This window comes from Festucalex cinctus, chromosome 13 (assembly GCF_051991245.1).
Source record: "Festucalex cinctus isolate MCC-2025b chromosome 13, RoL_Fcin_1.0, whole genome shotgun sequence".
Classification (NCBI taxonomy): domain Eukaryota; kingdom Metazoa; phylum Chordata; class Actinopteri; order Syngnathiformes; family Syngnathidae; genus Festucalex; species Festucalex cinctus.
The window spans coordinates 3,529,134-3,548,086 of NC_135423.1; the positions used below are offsets into that span (position 1 = coordinate 3,529,134).

Consider the following 18,953-nt stretch of genomic DNA (forward strand, 5'->3'; position numbering starts at 1 on the left):
AGATTTTAGTAGCAATTTATATTTCTACAGTCAAGATGTATCCTTAAAATTGCAATATTGTAAGGTTTGAGAAATAACTGAGCGCACTCAGTGAACTTGGCTGCTATGTGTGACCAATTCCGTCTCAGGATGTCGCTCGGGTCTTTTTAATTAACACCTGAATAGGAGCAGCTCCCCATTGTGTCATTCCTCTTTCTCTTCCTCCTCCTCCTCCTCCTCCTGGCTGAAGGGCTGACCTTCTCAGCACGGAGGCTATCATAATGTGTTGGGAAAAGGTCAGCGAGGAGCAGACTCTCGCCAATGATATTTGTCCCGGTTGATAGAACCTGAGGTGCGGACGGGTTGCACACGTGTATGCGTTCAAGTACTTTTCAGTCAGTATTTTATTTATTTTTATTTTTTTTAAAAAGAGGAGACTTTCTTGAAATAAGTAGGCTGGCTTTCTCCCGCATTCCAAGAACGTGCACGTTAGCTTCGTGGACGACTCTAAATAAGAACTAGGCAAAATACGCTTGAGGGCCACCAACCACAGTCTCGGACTGGCCCTCACAATGACCATGAAGTCAAAGAAAAAAACGCCAAAGGATGACATCACTTCCGATCACGCCCCCCTTTAACCCAAATATGGGCACGTTTCATATCATGTCATACTTCCAGCCCCGAGGCCCAAATATGGACTTTCTATGACGTCAGAGTTCCGGTGGCTGAGAACATGTTCCAACATGTCCCGTTTAGACCCCGCCCCCTAGGCCCAAATATGGACATTATATGACATCATACTTCTGGTGAGGCAGGACAAGTCAGGACATGTCCAAACATGTTGGGACATGTCCTAGCAATAAAAGTCACTGAGAGCCCAAATATGGGCATGTTTCCGGCCCCGCCCTTCAAATAGGGCTAAGTGTCAATACAGTGCCTACAAATGAGCTCAATTAGCTCCTTAATGAATAAATAAATAAATAGATAAATTGTGCATAATGTAGATTACTAAAATTTGACATTGCATATCAGTAACTTCGTGTAACTGTATACACTGCATTTCCTTACACATTCATTTCCAATTAAGGTGCTAAGAAAATGGATGGATGGATGAACTATCATTCTACATCACTGCCAATAACAGCAATGGTGGTTGTACAAAATTACCAATAATATATTTTAATACTATATACGCAGGATCACTATCAGGAGTATATGTTGTTTTGTTTTTTTTTGTTTTTTAAACAAACAAAAAAACACTTTTGCTGCAAGGTGAAAGGCGTGCGAGACAGATGCGCGACGTAACAGGTGAAATCCTCCCAGCGGCCGTCATCAAATCGCTTCATTGACCAAACGAAGACAAATGGCTTACAGCTGTTCTACGAGCAGCAATCACATTCATAAGAGGGTGGGGTGCAATGATGCATTTTTAGCTCGCAGGCCCCCCACACCGCACTCGCAAGCAAGCAAACAAACAAACAAACTGCATTAAACATGAGATCGCAGCACAATCACTGCAGTTAAATGCTTGAGCGCATACATTTAAACATGCAACGCGCCAATGGCTTGATTCCACTTGACTGTCATACTCAAAACAGATTTGGCAAAAAGTTACAAAATAACAACAAATACTGTATCTGCGTGTATTTACTTTGAACTCCGTGGCCAGGACGGTTTTAAACGGCAGCAACAAAAGAGACTTCAAAACCATGCGAGCGCGTCCGTGTAATGAATATTTCCATGTATTGATATGGGCGACGGCGTCACTATCGACGCGTCAATAAGGCTTCATCTCACATCGGCGGGAAGCTTAATCGAATCAAATCGCACACCAACAGCTTCTGAGCCCCGACATGAGGGCGCATTAATGCCTTCTATTGACGCCAAACGCAAAACGGGACAAAATCTGCATACAAATGACGGAACACTCCAGCGGGGTCACGCCCCGTTCACGGGCAGGAGGCGGGGAAAATTAAGTAAAGGTCAAGACGCCTTTTAAGAAGAAAACTGAGGCTTTCCACTCAACAAACAATACGCAGATATTAGAGAAGAAAACACAAACTTTAGGGAAAATACAAAAATATAAACGTAAAATAATGGGGGGGGCAAACACCTTCGCTTCTGACGCAAAAGATGACTTGCCGATGTCACATAAGAAGGTTTGCTTTCACATCAGCGAGTGGCTACAGGGCCGAGATATAACCCTGTAGATCAGGGGTGTCCAAACTACGGCCCGGGGGCCATTTACGGCCCGCCGTCCATTTTTTTTAGCGGCCCGCGTCATATGCTAAAAATGGCATTTGACTCAGTTCAAATAAAATAAAAACAAAACAAAAATGTTTGGAGATGGTCAAAGTAAGAAGGGAGGGTGTCGAAAAACATAGGTGCTATTAAAGGTTATTTTAGTTAACTAAAACTAACGGAAAAACTAAAATTAAAAAAATAATTTCGTTAACGAAATAAAATAAAAACGAAGATGCTTTTTAAAAAAAGAAAACTAACTGAAACTACATTTTATGTTTACAAAACTAACTACAGTACAATAAAACTAACTATAATTATAGCAAACATGTCCTTCGTTTCAGTCTGTGGTAATTAATTTAATGCACGAGACTTTGGGGATGATTTTAAATGTGATTTTTAGTAGATTTATTTTTATATAAACCTGACTAATGATGTCACGCCTGTGGTGTTTTTTTTAAATATTGCGCACAATAGTACACATTAAAAACAAAAAACTAAACTAAAATTAATACAAAAACAAACTAAACTAAAACTAAGCATTTACTAAAGAACTAAAACTAATTAAAAAAATATATATATAACAGAACCACCCTGAAAACTAATTAAAACTGACTAAATTTAAAAAAACAAAACTCAAAACAAAAAAACTAAAATGAAAAATTCCAAAACTATAATAACCCTGCTGCCATATTACAAATAAATTGGTTTATATACTGTAGCATTGTTCTAAATATGCAAAAGCACAAATAAATTATTTATACAATTTTTAAGACTAGACACAAATTCTCTTCATTCTCTTCGGATTTTCTGTATGTGGCCCCAAAATGAAAAAGTTTAGACACCCCTGCTGTAGATACTTCTCCTTAAATTTTCTCATCAATGTTTTTGCTCTTCAAAAAATGTGTTATTCTACAGAGATTACGGTACTTTGTTTACGGTTCCTCTTCATTCTTCGTTTGTTTGCTATGTCGGCACGAGCCAAATTATAGAATACGTCAAACTTGAACAGTTTCAGTTCTCGATTTTTCACTTAACTTACAGTAAACGAAATGCTAATTATTGATACAGCGAGTGGAGTCTGTTTTTTTTATTATTGCCTTTTTGGAGGGAAGATCTAATGGAACATTTAGCAGGTGAGGAGACAGACCTTGACCGGTCCACGTGGAATTACAATCCAAACATGCCAACACGTCTCCTGGGACAAAGATGTTAATGAACCCTTCATCTGCATACATTAGCATAGCGCCAAAACCACCAGCAAGGACATGAGGAGACACTGTCGCCGTTAAAAAATAAAAAATAAAAAAGAAATTTAAAAATGCCATAATTGTGCCCGGATGGTCGCAGTGATTCGAATTTGTGAATACACGTGACGGAGCGAGAGTGCTCCAGACACATTAGGGGTCCAATTGTGTCATTGTGGGACAATTGCCTGAGCTGAACCTCAAGAACATGACATGCTAATTCATCTCCTCCTCGCCAATTCGCTTGCTCTGACACGACCACCCTCTAAGATTGACTTTGGCACTTGGAAACCGGCTGAGGTTTCATTTCAAACGGACGTTAAGTGCTGAAGTATGGCGTTCACACGGGTCAAAACACGTTTACCATCTAAAAAAAAATAAAAATAAAACAAAGACTATCCGATAGCATACTCAGCTGAAAAATACAGAGAGTTTAATAATTCATCATTTTCCCCCACTGAAATGAATTGAAATGCAATTAACTCATTTGCTTCTAATAACGTATAAATACGTTTATGTTCTAAGTGTCCCAAATACATACTTACACGGTTTTTTTTTTCTTTTTTATGCTAGAGCATACAGAAGGCTTTGGTGCAGCCTCTCAACTGCAAAGAACAGTTGCAGAAATGCTAGTGCTAGAAACTGCCAGCAAGTGGCAGCAGAGCAAAGGAGATCAACCAGGGCCAGAAAAAAAAAAAAAGCTCAATTACTTACAATTTTAAATAGATTTGTTAAAACTGATGAAACTTAGCTCTATTCTAATGCTAATTGCTGCAAAACGGAAACAGATTAACATACTTTTTTTTTTCCCTGATGAACGAAGAGACTTTAATCTTTCTTTTGATAGGTTTCATGTTTTGATAGCAATAGAACACAATATTCTGTGGGCCTTGCAAAATCAGTCAAAATCCAGTAAAGGGAGCGAACGGGATTGCGAAATGTGAAAATGGCGGCGAGTGAATGAGTTAATTGAATCCATTCTCTGCTCCCCCAAAACACCCAGCATTTGTTTTTAGCATTTTTTTTTTATAAGAAAATGTATCATACAATAAAAAAAATCCTCAAAGTAATAAGCTATGTGTGTGATAGCTTTTGTAATATTTTATTTTATTTTTTAATATATACTGCCAAAATCAACAAAATCGTCCGCCAACATCGTGTCATGTTAACCATCCATCCATTTTCTTAACTGCTTGCTCCTTACAAGGGTCGCGTGGGGTGCTGGAGCCTATCCCAGCTGCCTTGGGGTAAGTAGGCGGGGTACACCCTGAACTGGTTGCCAGCCAATCGCAGCGTGTCATGTTAATTTATTCTCAATTAGGAAAAAAAAAAAAAGAATCACATCAAGAGAGCGAAACAGGGAGAAAACTGTCAGGATCGTGTTAAGAGGTTGTGGACCCAAATGCAGAAAGACAGGTTTGCTCACACAACGTTTGACAAACTAGACAAACAGACAGGATTACCAGTTGTAAGTGTCGACAGCAAACGAAATGATCCAAACAAGAAGCGAACACAAACCAGGAACTAAATACAAGCAAAGCAACGAGCCAATTGGCAACACCTGGACACAACACAAGTGGCTGAGGGAGCTGATTGGTGGACACAGGGGCTAACAAACAGGTGGACACAAAACCATAACGAGAAAGACATGAACCACAAGAAAACACTAAACAAAATATTTTCCCATTTTGGACATCAACTTGACAACAAATATATGAACACATTTTTTTTTTGGAATGTCTCATCAGAATGTGTGCATAAAAGCCAAAGTATGAGTGAGTTTCATGTGGGTCACGTTTGAAGCCTTCGTTAAAACACTGGAAACTGCATGCACTCGCAAAAACATGCTGCGTTTCCGACACTTTGAGTCCCCGAATCGAAAAGCATCGTTTCCCTCCAAGACAGACAAGGAAAGAAAGAAAAAATAAATAAAATAAATCGTTTGTTCTCAGCGGCATCAAACGCCGGCGTCGCCGCGGTAACACGTTCTATCAAACGTTTACTTCGGGGCCGAGCGACAGAGGCCGAACCTCGCTGTGGGACGGAGACGACCAAAATAGACGTCCCCTAGATTCTTGCCGGCGATAAGTCGGATATCAGTGTGGCCGGCTGGTGTCCTTGGTTCCCGGAGGAAACGTTCCTGCAATTATGATGGAACCAATCTCAGGCAAGCCATGATGTGTTTTTGTTTTGTTTTTTTCCATGTCCTCTTAGCTTGAAGCTTATTATGCTTCTCTAGGGACGCTCATGTTGTACTACAAAGTATTCTCCTTTCCATCATTGGGAGCCGTATTTCACTGATTGCTACGCTGGGAAAGTTATTTTTTTTTTTTTTTACATTAATTCCAGATGCCAGAAAAGTAGAAAGAATTTATTTATTTATTTATTTATTTAAGACAGCTCTAATATTTAAATGTTTTTTTTTGTTGTGCTATTCGGTGCGACATGACGGACACAGTGGCTAGCGCATCCGCCTCAAAGGTTCTGGGTTCGAATCCCAGCTCTCGCCATACTTGCTTGGGTGTTTCCTCTCACATTCGAAAAATATACGTTCGGTTCAGTGAAGACTTTTGCTAACATATTAAGAGGTGAAGTCGTTACGTCAAAGTGAACGTCAGCTTTATTGTCAATTTCAGTACAGTAAAGTGCAGTGTTTTTGAAGATAGGGATGGAAATAAAAATGTTTTCAATTAACAATTACTCGATTATCAAGTTAATCGCTAATTATTTTTAATAATCAATTAACTGCTTAGAGACTCTGTTTCTTCTTTGTGTTAAATAATCAAATGGAAAATGGCCCCCAGGCTGTAGTTTGGACACCACTCATATATGCTAAGAAACCTCGGATTACCAATAATGGCATCACAGAACATCCCGGTAGTGACCAAGATTGTGTTTGCTGTCTTATTTTGCGGATCCAATCAATGATATCATTGATCAATCGGCAAATTATGACATTAATAACCGATCGCATATAATGCAAAATATCTGCCGATCCAATCCAGTCAGTCGATCGGATCTCTGTAAAGTCGAGTAAAGTGGAATTGGATCATTTAACGTAGCACGCTTGATCACACAGTAGTTGGGAATCACAACACTAGACAATAATGTACCAAAATAAAATATTATTGGAGCGTATTTTTGCAAGAACAACCTAGACTGGATGTCATGTCTAACAACTGTAATTCGTTCCAGGCACTGTGTTATTGTCGTCGTTAACAGAACGCTAAATGAAAACCACATTTGAACCGCGATGCCTCCAGCGAACCGAGCGTCCTCGTTCCCGCGGTGGAAATATTAGCCGCTAAACGAAAAAACAAATTTATCAGCTGCCAACTTCAGATTCGTCTCCTCTTTTTTTTTTTTTCGGCGACGATTTGGGGAGTTAAGAGAAAAAAATGCTAATGCTGTCCTGATGTGTGAGCAGGTTGCTGACAATTTCAAAGGGAAGATTTAGAGCAACTGGAATGTTCCAGGGATGAATTAACATCCTGCCAAAAGTTTCTATTTGGCTCTGGGGGCCCTGAATTCTTTTTTTTTTTTTTTTTTTTCAAACTTCTTTGCTCTGATGGAGCGTGACCAACTACTTGGAGAGGAACTTTTCGAAACACGCCTTGTTTCCCGACTCCACCCGTGCGTGAACCAGACTTGACTGAACAGCTTTCAAGATGGACGGACGGACGGACGGACAGTGAGATGGATGGAAGCACCGATTCATTCTGCGCTCAAAGAGCGAACTCATTTTTAAGCAAGCATTAAGATGTCAAAACAAAACTTCAGTAAACCCGAGACGCGGTTTGCGGTTCACAAATTCAACAATTCACATTTGTGTTCTCTCTATGACGTGCCACAAGAGGGCAGCAGATCAGCCAGGGCTTGGCCTAAAAGGAAACAAGTAATTGGTGCCAAGGAAGTATGTTGAATTGATACTGAGAAACTAAAATCTCTGTATGTTGAGGAGTAGCTAAATTTAGCCTGGATTTAAAACGTTTGAATCGTTAATAAATTGCATAAGCGCCGTAGTTTGCAGTACATTCATGGTTTAATCTATCAATCAGACAAAAAAGAAAAAAGAAAAAGAAAAAAAAAACATCAATTGTTGTTCTAAGAGTGACTTGGTCCAAATCCTCCTAAATAGTGAAGGTTTACTATAGTTGGTTTTGTTAGATCCATCCATTTTCTTGACCGCTTATTCCTCACAAGGGTCGCGGGGGGTGCTGGCGCCTATCTCAGCTGGCCTAGTTCTGAAAAACATTACAACTGTCTCTTGTCACAGACCTAAAACGAGAAAACTTTTTAAGAGTCCATCATCACAGATGTGAAAAAACACCCCAAAAAATACATTCCCCCCCCAAAAAAATGTTTTTACAGCATCACCCATCCATGAGTTAACTCCTCCTTGAACCAGGAAGTAGCCCGCCGGCTAACAAACTAGACTGCGCCTTTGAATCGTGACTCACTTTTTGGGCGTCACGGATCCAGACGTGACTCAAGTCGCTGTCGTTATCACACCAACGAAAAGCGCTGAGCGTCGACGCAACACCCCCGAGGACCAAAAACACGCGGAAAATGAAAGGCAGCCAGACATGAAATGCATACCAAAGAAACGGAGTGGAGCTGTGAGCCACTCTCTCCGCGTGTTGTGATAGCAGCCTGACAAAATAAAAAGCGGGCTGCGAAAGGAATATTAATGATGGCTCGGGTCGGGCGAACTGTTGATTTCTGGCAGGGCGCAAGGACGGGAATCGGAGGTCTTTAAAGGGCAAAAAGACAAACAAACCTGACAGTTACCGGACACCATCTGTTGATGATGTTGACAAACTGTTAAGCCTATATTTAGAGAAAGATTATTTTCGTGTCTTAGTGTTACATATGTGATGATGGACAGTTCTGGGCATGTCTGCAATGATAGTCGGCCATAAAATGTTTTCATTTGTCAGTTTTTCTCCTGTGATAGTGGGCAGTTGTGACGCGTTCTCCAATCTTTTCTTTCTCAAGTGTGCTTGTTGACCCGCTCCGTGTACACAATGTCTTGAGATGTCTTTTCTGTCGTGAATTGACACTACATAAATACAGCTGCCTTGACGAGAATTTAGGCCCTGCTTTACCTAGATGTTTTTACTTAATCGCTTTAACAAACACCTTCTCTCCTGTGTGCCGTAAATCAAAGAGAGACCGAATGGCGACTAATCCCAATGTCAGGCAGAGTCACAAAATCCATATCCCACTTGCATGGATATTACATTGTTTAGATCTGCAAAGGGTTTGACAGCATGTAGGCTGTAGGAGACTAAATAAATAAACAAATCAAATTATATATATATATATATATATATATATATATATATATATATATGCGTGCATATATACAGAGTTATATAAGGATGATGGGTGTATCTTCTGTGATTATGAATCAGGCAAACAAGGCCTTATTCCTCCATGGGGAGTGGTTCATATCTCATATGGACTCTTACTGCCATCTAGTGGCTATTGTAGCTTTAAAAAAAAAAAAAACAACTCCAAGAGCCCATATTGTTGTGCATTTAAAATTTATGTATCAAGCATATAACTACTGTGATATTCTAACAGTGGCCATTTCATCTTTTTTTAAGTCCTCCAAGAGCTTATAATAATTTCATGACAATATGATAAAATTATTATTTAATAAAATGTACAAGTAAAACATAAAATTAGTAATTTACAAATAATGTGTGTTTTATTTATGTTTATTTTGCGCCTTATATATTATTATTGATTATATTATGTATACTAATGGGCGGCACGGTAGTCGAGTGGTTAGCACGTCCGCTTCCCAGTTCTGAGGTCTCCGGTTCGAGTCCAGGCTCGGACCTTCCTGGGTGGAGTTTGCATGTTCTCCCCGTGCCCGCGTGGGTCTTCTCCGGGTACTCCGGTCTCCTCCCACATTCCAAAGACATGCATGGCAGGTTAATTGGGTGCTCCGAATTGTCCCTAGGTGTGCGTGTGCGTGTGAGTGTGGATGGGTGTTCGTCTCTGTGTGCCCTGCGATTGGTTGGCAACCAGTCCAGGGTGTCCCCCGCCTACTGCCCAGAGCCAGCTGAGATAGGCGCCAGCAGCCCCCGCGACCCTTGTGAGGAATAAGCGGTCAAGAAAATGGATGGATGGATGGATGTATAATAATGTATTATAATGTATTTTTGGCCTAAACGTATTTAGATGAATTATAATAAAATGGTCCAAAGTTGTATCGTTGTGTACTTCCTGTATTATTAGCAGTAGTATTAATTGAGCAAATAAAAACAAATGCATTTATTTTATTTGACAGCATGTTTAGTGCAATTTTATTGACGTATTTTTAAAGCTACCCCCCCCCCCCCCCCCCCAAAAAAAAAAAAAAACTTAAACAATTACATTCTATTATTATCTTTGAGCCTCTTGCTGTAGTACCACAAAGCAGAGGGCAGGGGGCGTTATACATTGGCGGCTGAACGTAATCCGCTACATCAAATTTTTGGGTCGCCTCCTCAATTTGTTTTTGTGGAATTCCGAGTTTATTTGGACTGGAGAAGCCATCATTTAAAGGGCATTCAGTAATTATAAAGCCATACACAAACAGTGTTACTGTTTCAATTACTAAAGACAGCCATAAATTCAACAAGACCTGTATTCAACCACATATTACCATTCCTTTGTCATTTTTACATCCTAATTAAGACTTTGTTGACTTAATTTGCTATTTTGGGTAATTTCCAGCCAGTGGTTGGAGGATTAATTCACAAAAACAGCCCGTTACGATTGGATGAATTTAATTCAGTGTTGTTTTAAATGTGAACCGGCATGACTTTAAATAAACAGCACAGTAGTAGGATGCCATAAAAACAAAAACAAAACAAAACAAACAAACAAAACATAATATTCTAAACTGTAAATGTGAGTTTATGAGATGAACAACCCTTGGTAGTTTGTCACTTATATCAGATGAGTGGGGGTGGGGCAGGCACAGTTTTCATAGTAATAAAGACCAGCTTTATATCATCTTTACAGCATCTAAAATAGATTAAGAATTAATTGAACACAATTCTTCCTGTTTTTCTCCCCCCAATTGACCGTAACCATTTAAAGTAATTGTTCCACATCAGAGCTTCGTCAAAAATGGCAAACGCATGCATGATATTGTGAGCAACTGATTGTTTGTGATTTATTAATTCAGTCTAATTATGAAATATCATCCATTTAATTCAGTGTTAGGATTGGCGAGGGTAAACAAGCAAGTACTGCATTTCCAGACTACTTGGGGATTGAGTTGTGTAACTTGACACTTGGACTCCACTACAAAATGGATGCCTTCATTATTCGTCAAAGTCCAGAAGTTGAAGAAAGTCAATCCCACAAAAATAAATGCTAACCGCTAACAGAGTGTAACATCTTTGAAATGGACTTTCAGATGATTTGTGTGGCAGATGTTGTCACGTTGTGTTTTCAAATAAACACTGTCTGATCACGTGGTACACAAAACTGAACTGTAACGTTAGCAGTGATGCTAATGCTAACACATCACAATAGGTGTCCAAGTGTATGACCAGCGTACTTAATGGCTTTTCATTTAGTTGCATATTTATGGCTTAGAAGTGTTTTTCATACGAATATTTACTGTAATTGTGAACGGAACTTCGTCTTGAAGCCTGTACTGCCTTCAATAACACACAGACGCCCTCAATCCTTCCTGGGTTCTGCCATTACTCTATAGTGGGTCCTCCACATACGCATGCTCAGCTAAGGCTGTACTTACTGTTTTTCATTTTATTGTTTTATGTTTAGGATCTAAAAGTGTTTTTTAATGCCAATACTGACTGTAATTAAAACTTTACTTCTGCATCAGCATTAGTTAGTGATAGACTACGGTGTGTTCGGACTCATTTCTGCTATGTTGCCGGAACTCTGTCAACAAAAACAAAACAAAACAAACAAACAAACAAAAAAAAAGTATTTTTTTTTTTTTCATAGAGATGAATAATGAGTCCTGTTGCAGTCACTGCTTAAGTCAAAGTTGACCTGAGGGATGGAGCAGTCTGTGAAAAAGTTGGAGAAGGCTAACGAGCACAGCGCGTTATCTTCGACGGGGGCGGCGGCCTCCGGGTGGCAGTATAGCGGGGGCTGGGTGGGAGTCGGGAGCTTCCTGGCAAGCGGCGGTGAGCAGCTAGTCCACGACTCCGGGTAAAGGAGACCCCCGACAAAGTGGTGGCCGTCGTAAGAGCCGGCGCCGGTGGCGGCGTCCGGGCAGGGCACACTCTGGTAAAGTTCCTGCTCGGCCGCCACGCCGACGTAGTCGGGTCCCAGAAGCTCAAAGAAGTCCGCCGCCGCCTCCGTGTTGGCTCGCTCCAGGTCCCGGAGCGACATCCCCGCGACGGCGTCCACTTTGGAGCAGTTGGCCGGCTCGGTGAAGAAGGAAGGCGGCAGGTTGCGGTGGCGCAGGGGCGGCTTCCTGGCTTTCTCGCCGACGGTTTCCTTGGCGGGGCTGAAGAGGGCGGCCAGGCTGCGGTTCTGCAGGCTGGCCTGGACGCCGTCGCGTTTGGGGACGGTCTTGCCCGCCGAAAGGGCCGAGCCGGGCCCCTTCCCCGCCGCGTCGGCGGCGACGTTGGCGATGCCGGTGCACCTCTTGATCTGCTTCTGCAGATACTTGCGGTGGTTCACTTTCCTCTTGGACTTGACCGGCTTGTCCAAGGCCAGCTTGATGTTGCTGGAGGCCGAGTCCATGAAGCTCAGCAGCTCCCTGGTGGTCTCCTTGTAGTCATCGTCCTTCTCCGCTTGGCCCAGAAGACCCCCGTCCATCGCTGAGCCCGGGAAGCAAAAATTCATGAACTGCGGGTTCATGATGGCGGCCATTCCTCACCCGCCACAATCCAGACGAGTTCCTCACATCATAGTTCCCCCCGCCGTCCCGATGCTGCTCGACATTCCGGAGCACAAGTGAGGAGATGGCGAGCGGAACGAGGGGATCTTTCAGGGGGCCGGACCCCGTGATGTCAGAAAGAGAGGAGGGGGGGGTGTTTTTCCCCTTCAAAGACTGCGGGACTTAACTCTTTGCGTGTCTCGGGGCCACCTGCATCCCCAGAGGGATTTTGTTTGAGAGTCCATGCTGAGCAAAGAACAATACCCTCGCTCGGGAACACTCCCCTGTCGGAGTTTGTCAAAGTTCTAAGGAGGACTATGTTGCAAATGATTTCAAAGAAGAACTTGACCACTCTTGATCCCTTTTGGGCCAATTAGAATTCCGCAGAAGACTGAAAATGAACCTGGAATTCTTCTGAAAGAATGTCATCCAAATCCAGCCAAAAGGAATTCCAAGGAAAACTATTTGGACTAGAGCTGTCAAAAGTAATCGATTAATCGACAAGTAATTGATTATCAAATTAATCAACGACTATTTTAACTCATTCACTCCCAGGACATTTTTCGCTATTTTACTGGATTTTGACTGATTTTGCAAGGCCCATAGAATATTGTGTCCTATTGCTATAAAAAAATGGAATCTACCAAAAGAAAGATTAGAGCCTCTTCTTTCATCAGGAAAAAAAAAGTATACTTCTATCTTTTTTCCATTTTGCATCAATTAGCATTAAAATATGGTTAAGTTTTATCATGATTTACAAATCTGTTTAAAACTACGGGATAAGAGTTTTTTGATCTCTTATACTCTGCTGCCATCTGCTGGCCGTTTTTGTAATAACTACCATTGCTTCAAACATTCTCTTCAGTTCAGAGGCTGCATCAAAGCCAAAACGAATAAATAAATCTTTGGGAGCATGGTAATATTTAAAATAGAACGTATTTATACGTTTTTGGGAGTAAATGAGTTAATAATCTAGTAATCATTTTGAGCCATTTTTTAAATTTAAAATGGTCAAAATCCTCTGAATTCGGCATCTCAGCAGTAGTTGTTCACTGATTGTTGTCGTCCTTCACGAAAGACGACTGATTATCTTCTCTGTTTAATCAAAATAAGACATTTGCAAACATCTTGTTTTTATTTTGGAAAATAATGACCAATCGGGTAACACAGTACAACATCAATCCCGTCTTTTTTATCACAATACGTATGTATACGAAGTCTGAAAAAGCACAAGATGAGACTTTTCTTCTTCCCAATTAGGGCAAACACTTTTTTTTTTAATTATCATTATTAAACATCAACAGATAAGCCATCATTCTCAGGACAACTTCCCTTTTCAGCGTTTCGACCACAAACAACAACATGAGACAACGCTTCATCCCAATTTAGCCAACGAGACAACCTAGCTAAACCGCAATAAATCAATCAATAAAAATCCAACCTTTTCGTAACCAGTCTATATTTTTGCTAGCACTAGCAAGCAGAACTTAATACAGTAACGAGCGAGGAGACCCTTTCATCGTGGGAAAATCTGCGCGGCCAAACAGATGCGTCGATTTGGCGGCCCCAAACATTTTGGTCCCGAGCGTCCCCGCTTGTGTCTTAATCTGCCGCTGACATAAAGTTGATTTCTGGTGCATTCCCAGGCCAGTGGGAATTTCTGCCCCGGCCTGACAACTATTATGGGGCCGCCTTTGACATAAAGCCCTACAGGGTCTAAATAGCCCCCATTCTTCGTCGGGCCCAGTGAATGGGAGCTTTGTGCCAGGGATTCATTAAATTGCACCTCACAGCCCCTCGCTAAAATGCTTCTCCAATCATGGAACAGTCCATTTAACTGGAAAAGCTGCCGGAGCTGTTAAATTAAAAAAAAAAAAAAAAAAAAAGGAACGCAGGCCAGAAGAGAGCCGAGGCCGACTTTGACAGAAATCCCGCGTATGAAGCCTCGGCGGGGATGTCTTTACAGGAAGTTGCCTTGCCAGCCATTGAAAGGGACCGCCATGTTGCTTGCCAGCGGCGGGCTCTTTTTTTTCTTTTTTCTTTTCTTTTTTTTTAGTCTGCTTTAAAGATGCACTTTAACTATTTTGTGCCAGTCGCTCGTTGAATAATTCATCTGGCTCCTCTTGGAAACTGTGCATCTTGAGGTGAGCTGTTTTGGAGTGCGGTTGTTCAACATTCTTTCTCATGCTAATTGGAGAAGAGGTGGGAAAAAAAAGGGGGACAGTGAAAGTGATCGCGCTGATCTAATTACATATTGGGTTTTGCGATTCTGATTTATTTTATTTTTTTCCGTAATTTTAATTGGCGTTTCCCCTTTTGCTTCTGGAAAAATCAAAAGTTTTCATTCCCCCCCCCCCCTCCTTTTTTGTCTTCAGATATCAAACACACTTTGAAACCGTTTTTTCCAGCAGTTTCCTTTATAAGAATTTTACCACCACAAAAGTATAGTGAAAACTTGCTATTCAAGGAGGAAAAGAACTGAGCTATGCCGCAAATAAGCAAAAACCTTCATGAAATTGACGCCCACTCATAACGGATTGCAGTTGGTTTGCTTATAGATGCCACAAGATTTTTTTTTTTCTATTAGAAAAGTCCATGGCCTGATTACGTAGATGAAGCTCCTTCACTCAGTTCAACGTAGTTTCGACTTGGCACTAAGATGCTGTCAAATGGAAACAAAGCAACATTCTTAGACTAAACGAGAATTGTGCTTGTGCACAAAATAGCAAAAACATATTTCAGAAAATAATGGAGGGTATGTTTTTCAAAGAAAAAATAAATCAGTGATTAGGCAAAGGCATAACCTTAAATAACTAATAGAAAAAAAGTTACAGATAATGTAAAAAAATAATAATTTTGCAATCACCAATGATCTTATGTATGCTGTAGACATTGCAACAACAACCATAACAACAAAACAAATTTAACTATCTTGTCAGTAAATGAATGTCTGATTATTTTTTCCTGGTTATTGTCTTTGTTGCTAGGCAGAATTCCTGGAGTACTCATGTAAGCATAGCTGCCCCATTGGCGAAGGGAAAAGGCAAATATCAGTCAAAAAGGGGAAAAAGAAAATTACACACATGACTTTTGAATACGCTCATTTAAAGCCAATTGACAGGATTATGACAAAATGGCGTCATTCGAGTCACGGCGGTTAACACCCCGACTCCAACAGACCACCTTCATCTTCCCAATCTTTTAGCTGTGGATGGGGCTTTGAAAGGGAGGGGGGGGGCGCTGGTGGGTCATTGACATTGGCGGAGAATGACGCACACATCCCGGAAACAAGCTGCCATTGTTGGGTAAAGGCTGAAAGGGCACAAGGATGGAGTGCGAGATTGGTTTTGTTTGGGGGTTGGGGGGGGGGGGGGGGGGGGATATTTAATCCTTTGGGGTGGGGGTTAAAATGTCTGTTTATATTATTTGAAAAGGTTTTTGAAAAATCTGTTCTGCATTTTAAACCACGTCCTGAGCTAGAACTGTAATTCGTTAGCCTAGCATAATCACACAAGTTCATTTTAACTTAGCCTATTGTCAGAATATAAATTTTAAAAAGAAAAAAAAGATCAAGGTGCTTGCTTGAAAATTATTGTTTTTCTTGATGACTCTGTCATCCTTAAGTCATAGTAATTTGCAAAGGTTGAATCAGGTCACCTGAACTTTTGGCCACTATATTTAGCAATTTTTCTCACCCCTGCTAGCGACTATTTTAGTGACACTAATTCCTGTTAAGAAACAGACAACAGGAGCGGAACGTTTTCGCATTCCGTATGACAAGAAATGAGCCTGGTGTAATTCTAATTCGACTACTTGGTGGACTGCCAAGTTATGGCTCGCAGAGTTTGAGAACCACTATTGTAGACCCCCACAACCCCCTCCCACACCGACAAACACAAAACACCGACACACACAAAACATGTTCAAGGGCACACATCCATATTGTGGCGATATTGTTCAACATTTGCAGCCTGCCATCCAAACCCAAGAGAATTCACTTCTTCAGCAGCCCCCTGACTCCCTTCTCCAATGTGACACCCCCAAGCTTTAATCTCTTCCTATATAGTGTGTGTGCAAGTGTGTGTGGTCCCCACACTCACCACGACGCACTCCCGCGTTTGGCCGCCGGTGAATACTAAATAACGCCATTGATTGATGGCCACTGTCAGACGGCAGCGGAATAAACGACCCCTCCGAGTCCTGAGAAAACTTTTTAAGCAGGGCCTTTGGGTGGCGGGGACCCCGACGGTCCTCCCCCGCGCTGAGCAGTATATCACGATGTGTGAAAAGTCAGAGCAGCTCGTGACAAAGCAGCGCCAAGTCCGGCTTTTTTTGTTGTTTGTTTTTATGGGACATACCAAACGCTTGACTTGTTGCCCATCTACAATCTACATCGTGTCCTCATCCTTATACAGACTGGCACTTGAGGAGCGAATGAAGGTCTACATGCTAAATGCTAACGGGCTAATTTGCCTGTATTGATTGATCAGGTTCACACCCATAACATGGATGAAGACGAAGTGTCATCAATTTTTACGCCACTGTAGTAAATGCTAAAGATTGGCAGGTAGAAGTTAAAAAATAATGACTGTACGGGTTAAATACTGACAGGCTAACTTGTCTGTATCGTCATAAAATTAACAGACTAGTCTGTTTAACACCATAAGTGAAGCATAATGTACTTTTACACACTGGCATGTTAGCCGATGGCCCATACACGCCCGTGCAAGCTGTGCAAGTCACAGGGCGGCCATCTTGCTCCTCCCACCTCACAAGCAGACTAGTGTAAAACTATACGGTATACGTACATATGAGACATATCCAGCTCATAAGCAGTTAGGCGGGGGTACAGATGTGGTCACTATTTTTTAACAAGTTAAAAAAAAAATAATTAAAAAAAATTGACAAGTGGACGGTATGTGCTACTTTGAAGACCCCCTTTTTCTTTTATCGCTCAGTTCCTTAGACCCCAGTATTAGATTTGGCAGAAGCATCTTTTGTTTTTCTTTATAATTTATACATGTATTTAAGGCAAATTACAAAACCGTCTTAAGTCCTATTGTCTTGTTTAATAAATTTAAAACACCCTAAATTATGCCGTTTCTAATAAGTACGGTCTTAAATGTAATCCAATTTCGATACTGTATATGTATAGGATCGTATGCCGAGAAACGTTTCTTGGGAGGAGCAATATGGCGGCCTCGCAACGTTGTTGTTGTTTTTTTTTCTTCTTCTCTCTCCTTTTCAAAAGTCTTGCCCTATTGGCTATCTAGTCAGTCAGCTGCAAAGGTGTTGGATGTTAAATGATAACATGCTAATGAAGCTAAACCAACGCACGTACAAGCTAAATGATAACATGCTAACTCATCTATGTAAAACAAAAACAAAAAAAACTTGAGTTTCACATCATACAGGCGTTAAAGGTGGTTTCAATGATTTTCTCGAAAAGTGGAAGCCAAACATCTGTTTTTCACGTTTAAAAAACTGCGCATGCGGAAGACCAACCTACCAGCTCTCCTGCTTGTTCGGGGGAAACAGCTACCAAATGTCGCTAACGTGCAAGCTCATCTTCATCATCTTCTTCATCAGTCTGTGCAGCCGGCCTCAGGTGTCATACGGATGTCCTCTTGCGGCTCTAAGCTATTTACAAAATACGCGGTCTACAACGATGAATGGCCGTATCCGAAGCTCACTACGCGAAGCTAGCTACATGCTACAAACACTCGAAATGCGCATGCGCGGCTAGCTACGAGCACGCACGACATCGTTCCGCAGATTGATTGACAGGACTGAGAAACAATCGTTAAAATAGATGATCCACCCGGAAGACACAGCGACATATTAAATAAAAAAAAACAAAAAAAACTTGAATCCATGGTAAACATTTACACCATTGCGGTACATGCTACAAATGGGGACTAGACGCGAAAGAAGCTAAGTTAATACACGCACATGCTAAATGACAACAGACTAACTCATATGTGTTGTCCCAAAATAAAATACTAAGACGTATAAGATACAGGCACATTGGGTTATAAGTTAAAAGAAGCCAAACTAATGAACATACAGTACAGTAAATGTATGTGGCTACTGGGAATGTAGTAGAAATAGTTCCCAAGATGTTTTGAATGAGCTAAACAATTTGAATGGATGGAAGGGATTTTATTTTAATGCCTCACTCAATGGATTGTAGATACTGGGAATGTTTGGTGAATTTTGTGATTTTTTTTTTTTTTTAATATGATAAATTTGGAAGCAGTTGCATGGCAAAAACGTGGATGGATGGATTTTTTTGATGGTGCAGAGTAACACGAGAGGATTTTACGACAATGAACTCGATAGGCGCATCACTTCTAAACCTTCAATCACGCCCCTCGGGAGCTGTATTAGTAATATTGCGGAACAAACAGGCGGTGGGTGAGTGAATGGTCACCAAGGGAGAGGGATCCCGCAGGACGGGGTCAGATGGCAATAACCTCCCGCCACTGGTGTTATTGGCCTCCTCCGACTGTGGACTTTTATTAATTTTGGTGCCATTGTTCCCGCTCGCTCGAGATGCTTCAAACGTGACCAAGATCTACCCACGTCTATTATTAAAAGGATCAAATGCACATCAA

General features: G+C 41.2%; 2 protein-coding genes across 5 annotated transcripts in view; both read right to left on the reverse strand.

Moving 5' to 3' along the window:
- Window positions 1-18,044, reverse strand: part of tenm4 (teneurin transmembrane protein 4) — a 321,917-nt gene extending 303,873 nt beyond the window's left edge. For all 4 annotated transcript variants that reach the window (XM_077540676.1, XM_077540675.1, XM_077540674.1 and 1 more), the window contains exon 1: window positions 17,846-18,044. The gene's annotated coding sequence lies outside the window, so the exon portion shown is untranslated. The remainder of the gene's footprint in view (window positions 1-17,845) is intronic.
- fam181b (family with sequence similarity 181 member B) lies at window positions 10,203-12,408 on the reverse strand. Its single transcript, XM_077541539.1, has one exon. It carries the CDS (start codon window positions 12,327-12,329, stop codon window positions 11,445-11,447), a length of 885 nt encoding a protein of 294 aa, XP_077397665.1. The 5' UTR covers window positions 12,330-12,408; the 3' UTR covers window positions 10,203-11,444.
- Window positions 18,045-18,953: the final 909 nt, after the last annotated feature.

Bases quoted from the DNA above. Each gene is read 5' to 3' on its own strand.
- fam181b (XM_077541539.1), bottom strand. From the start codon at position 12,329: ATGGCCGCCATCATGAACCCGCAGTTCATGAATTTTTGCTTCCCGGGC.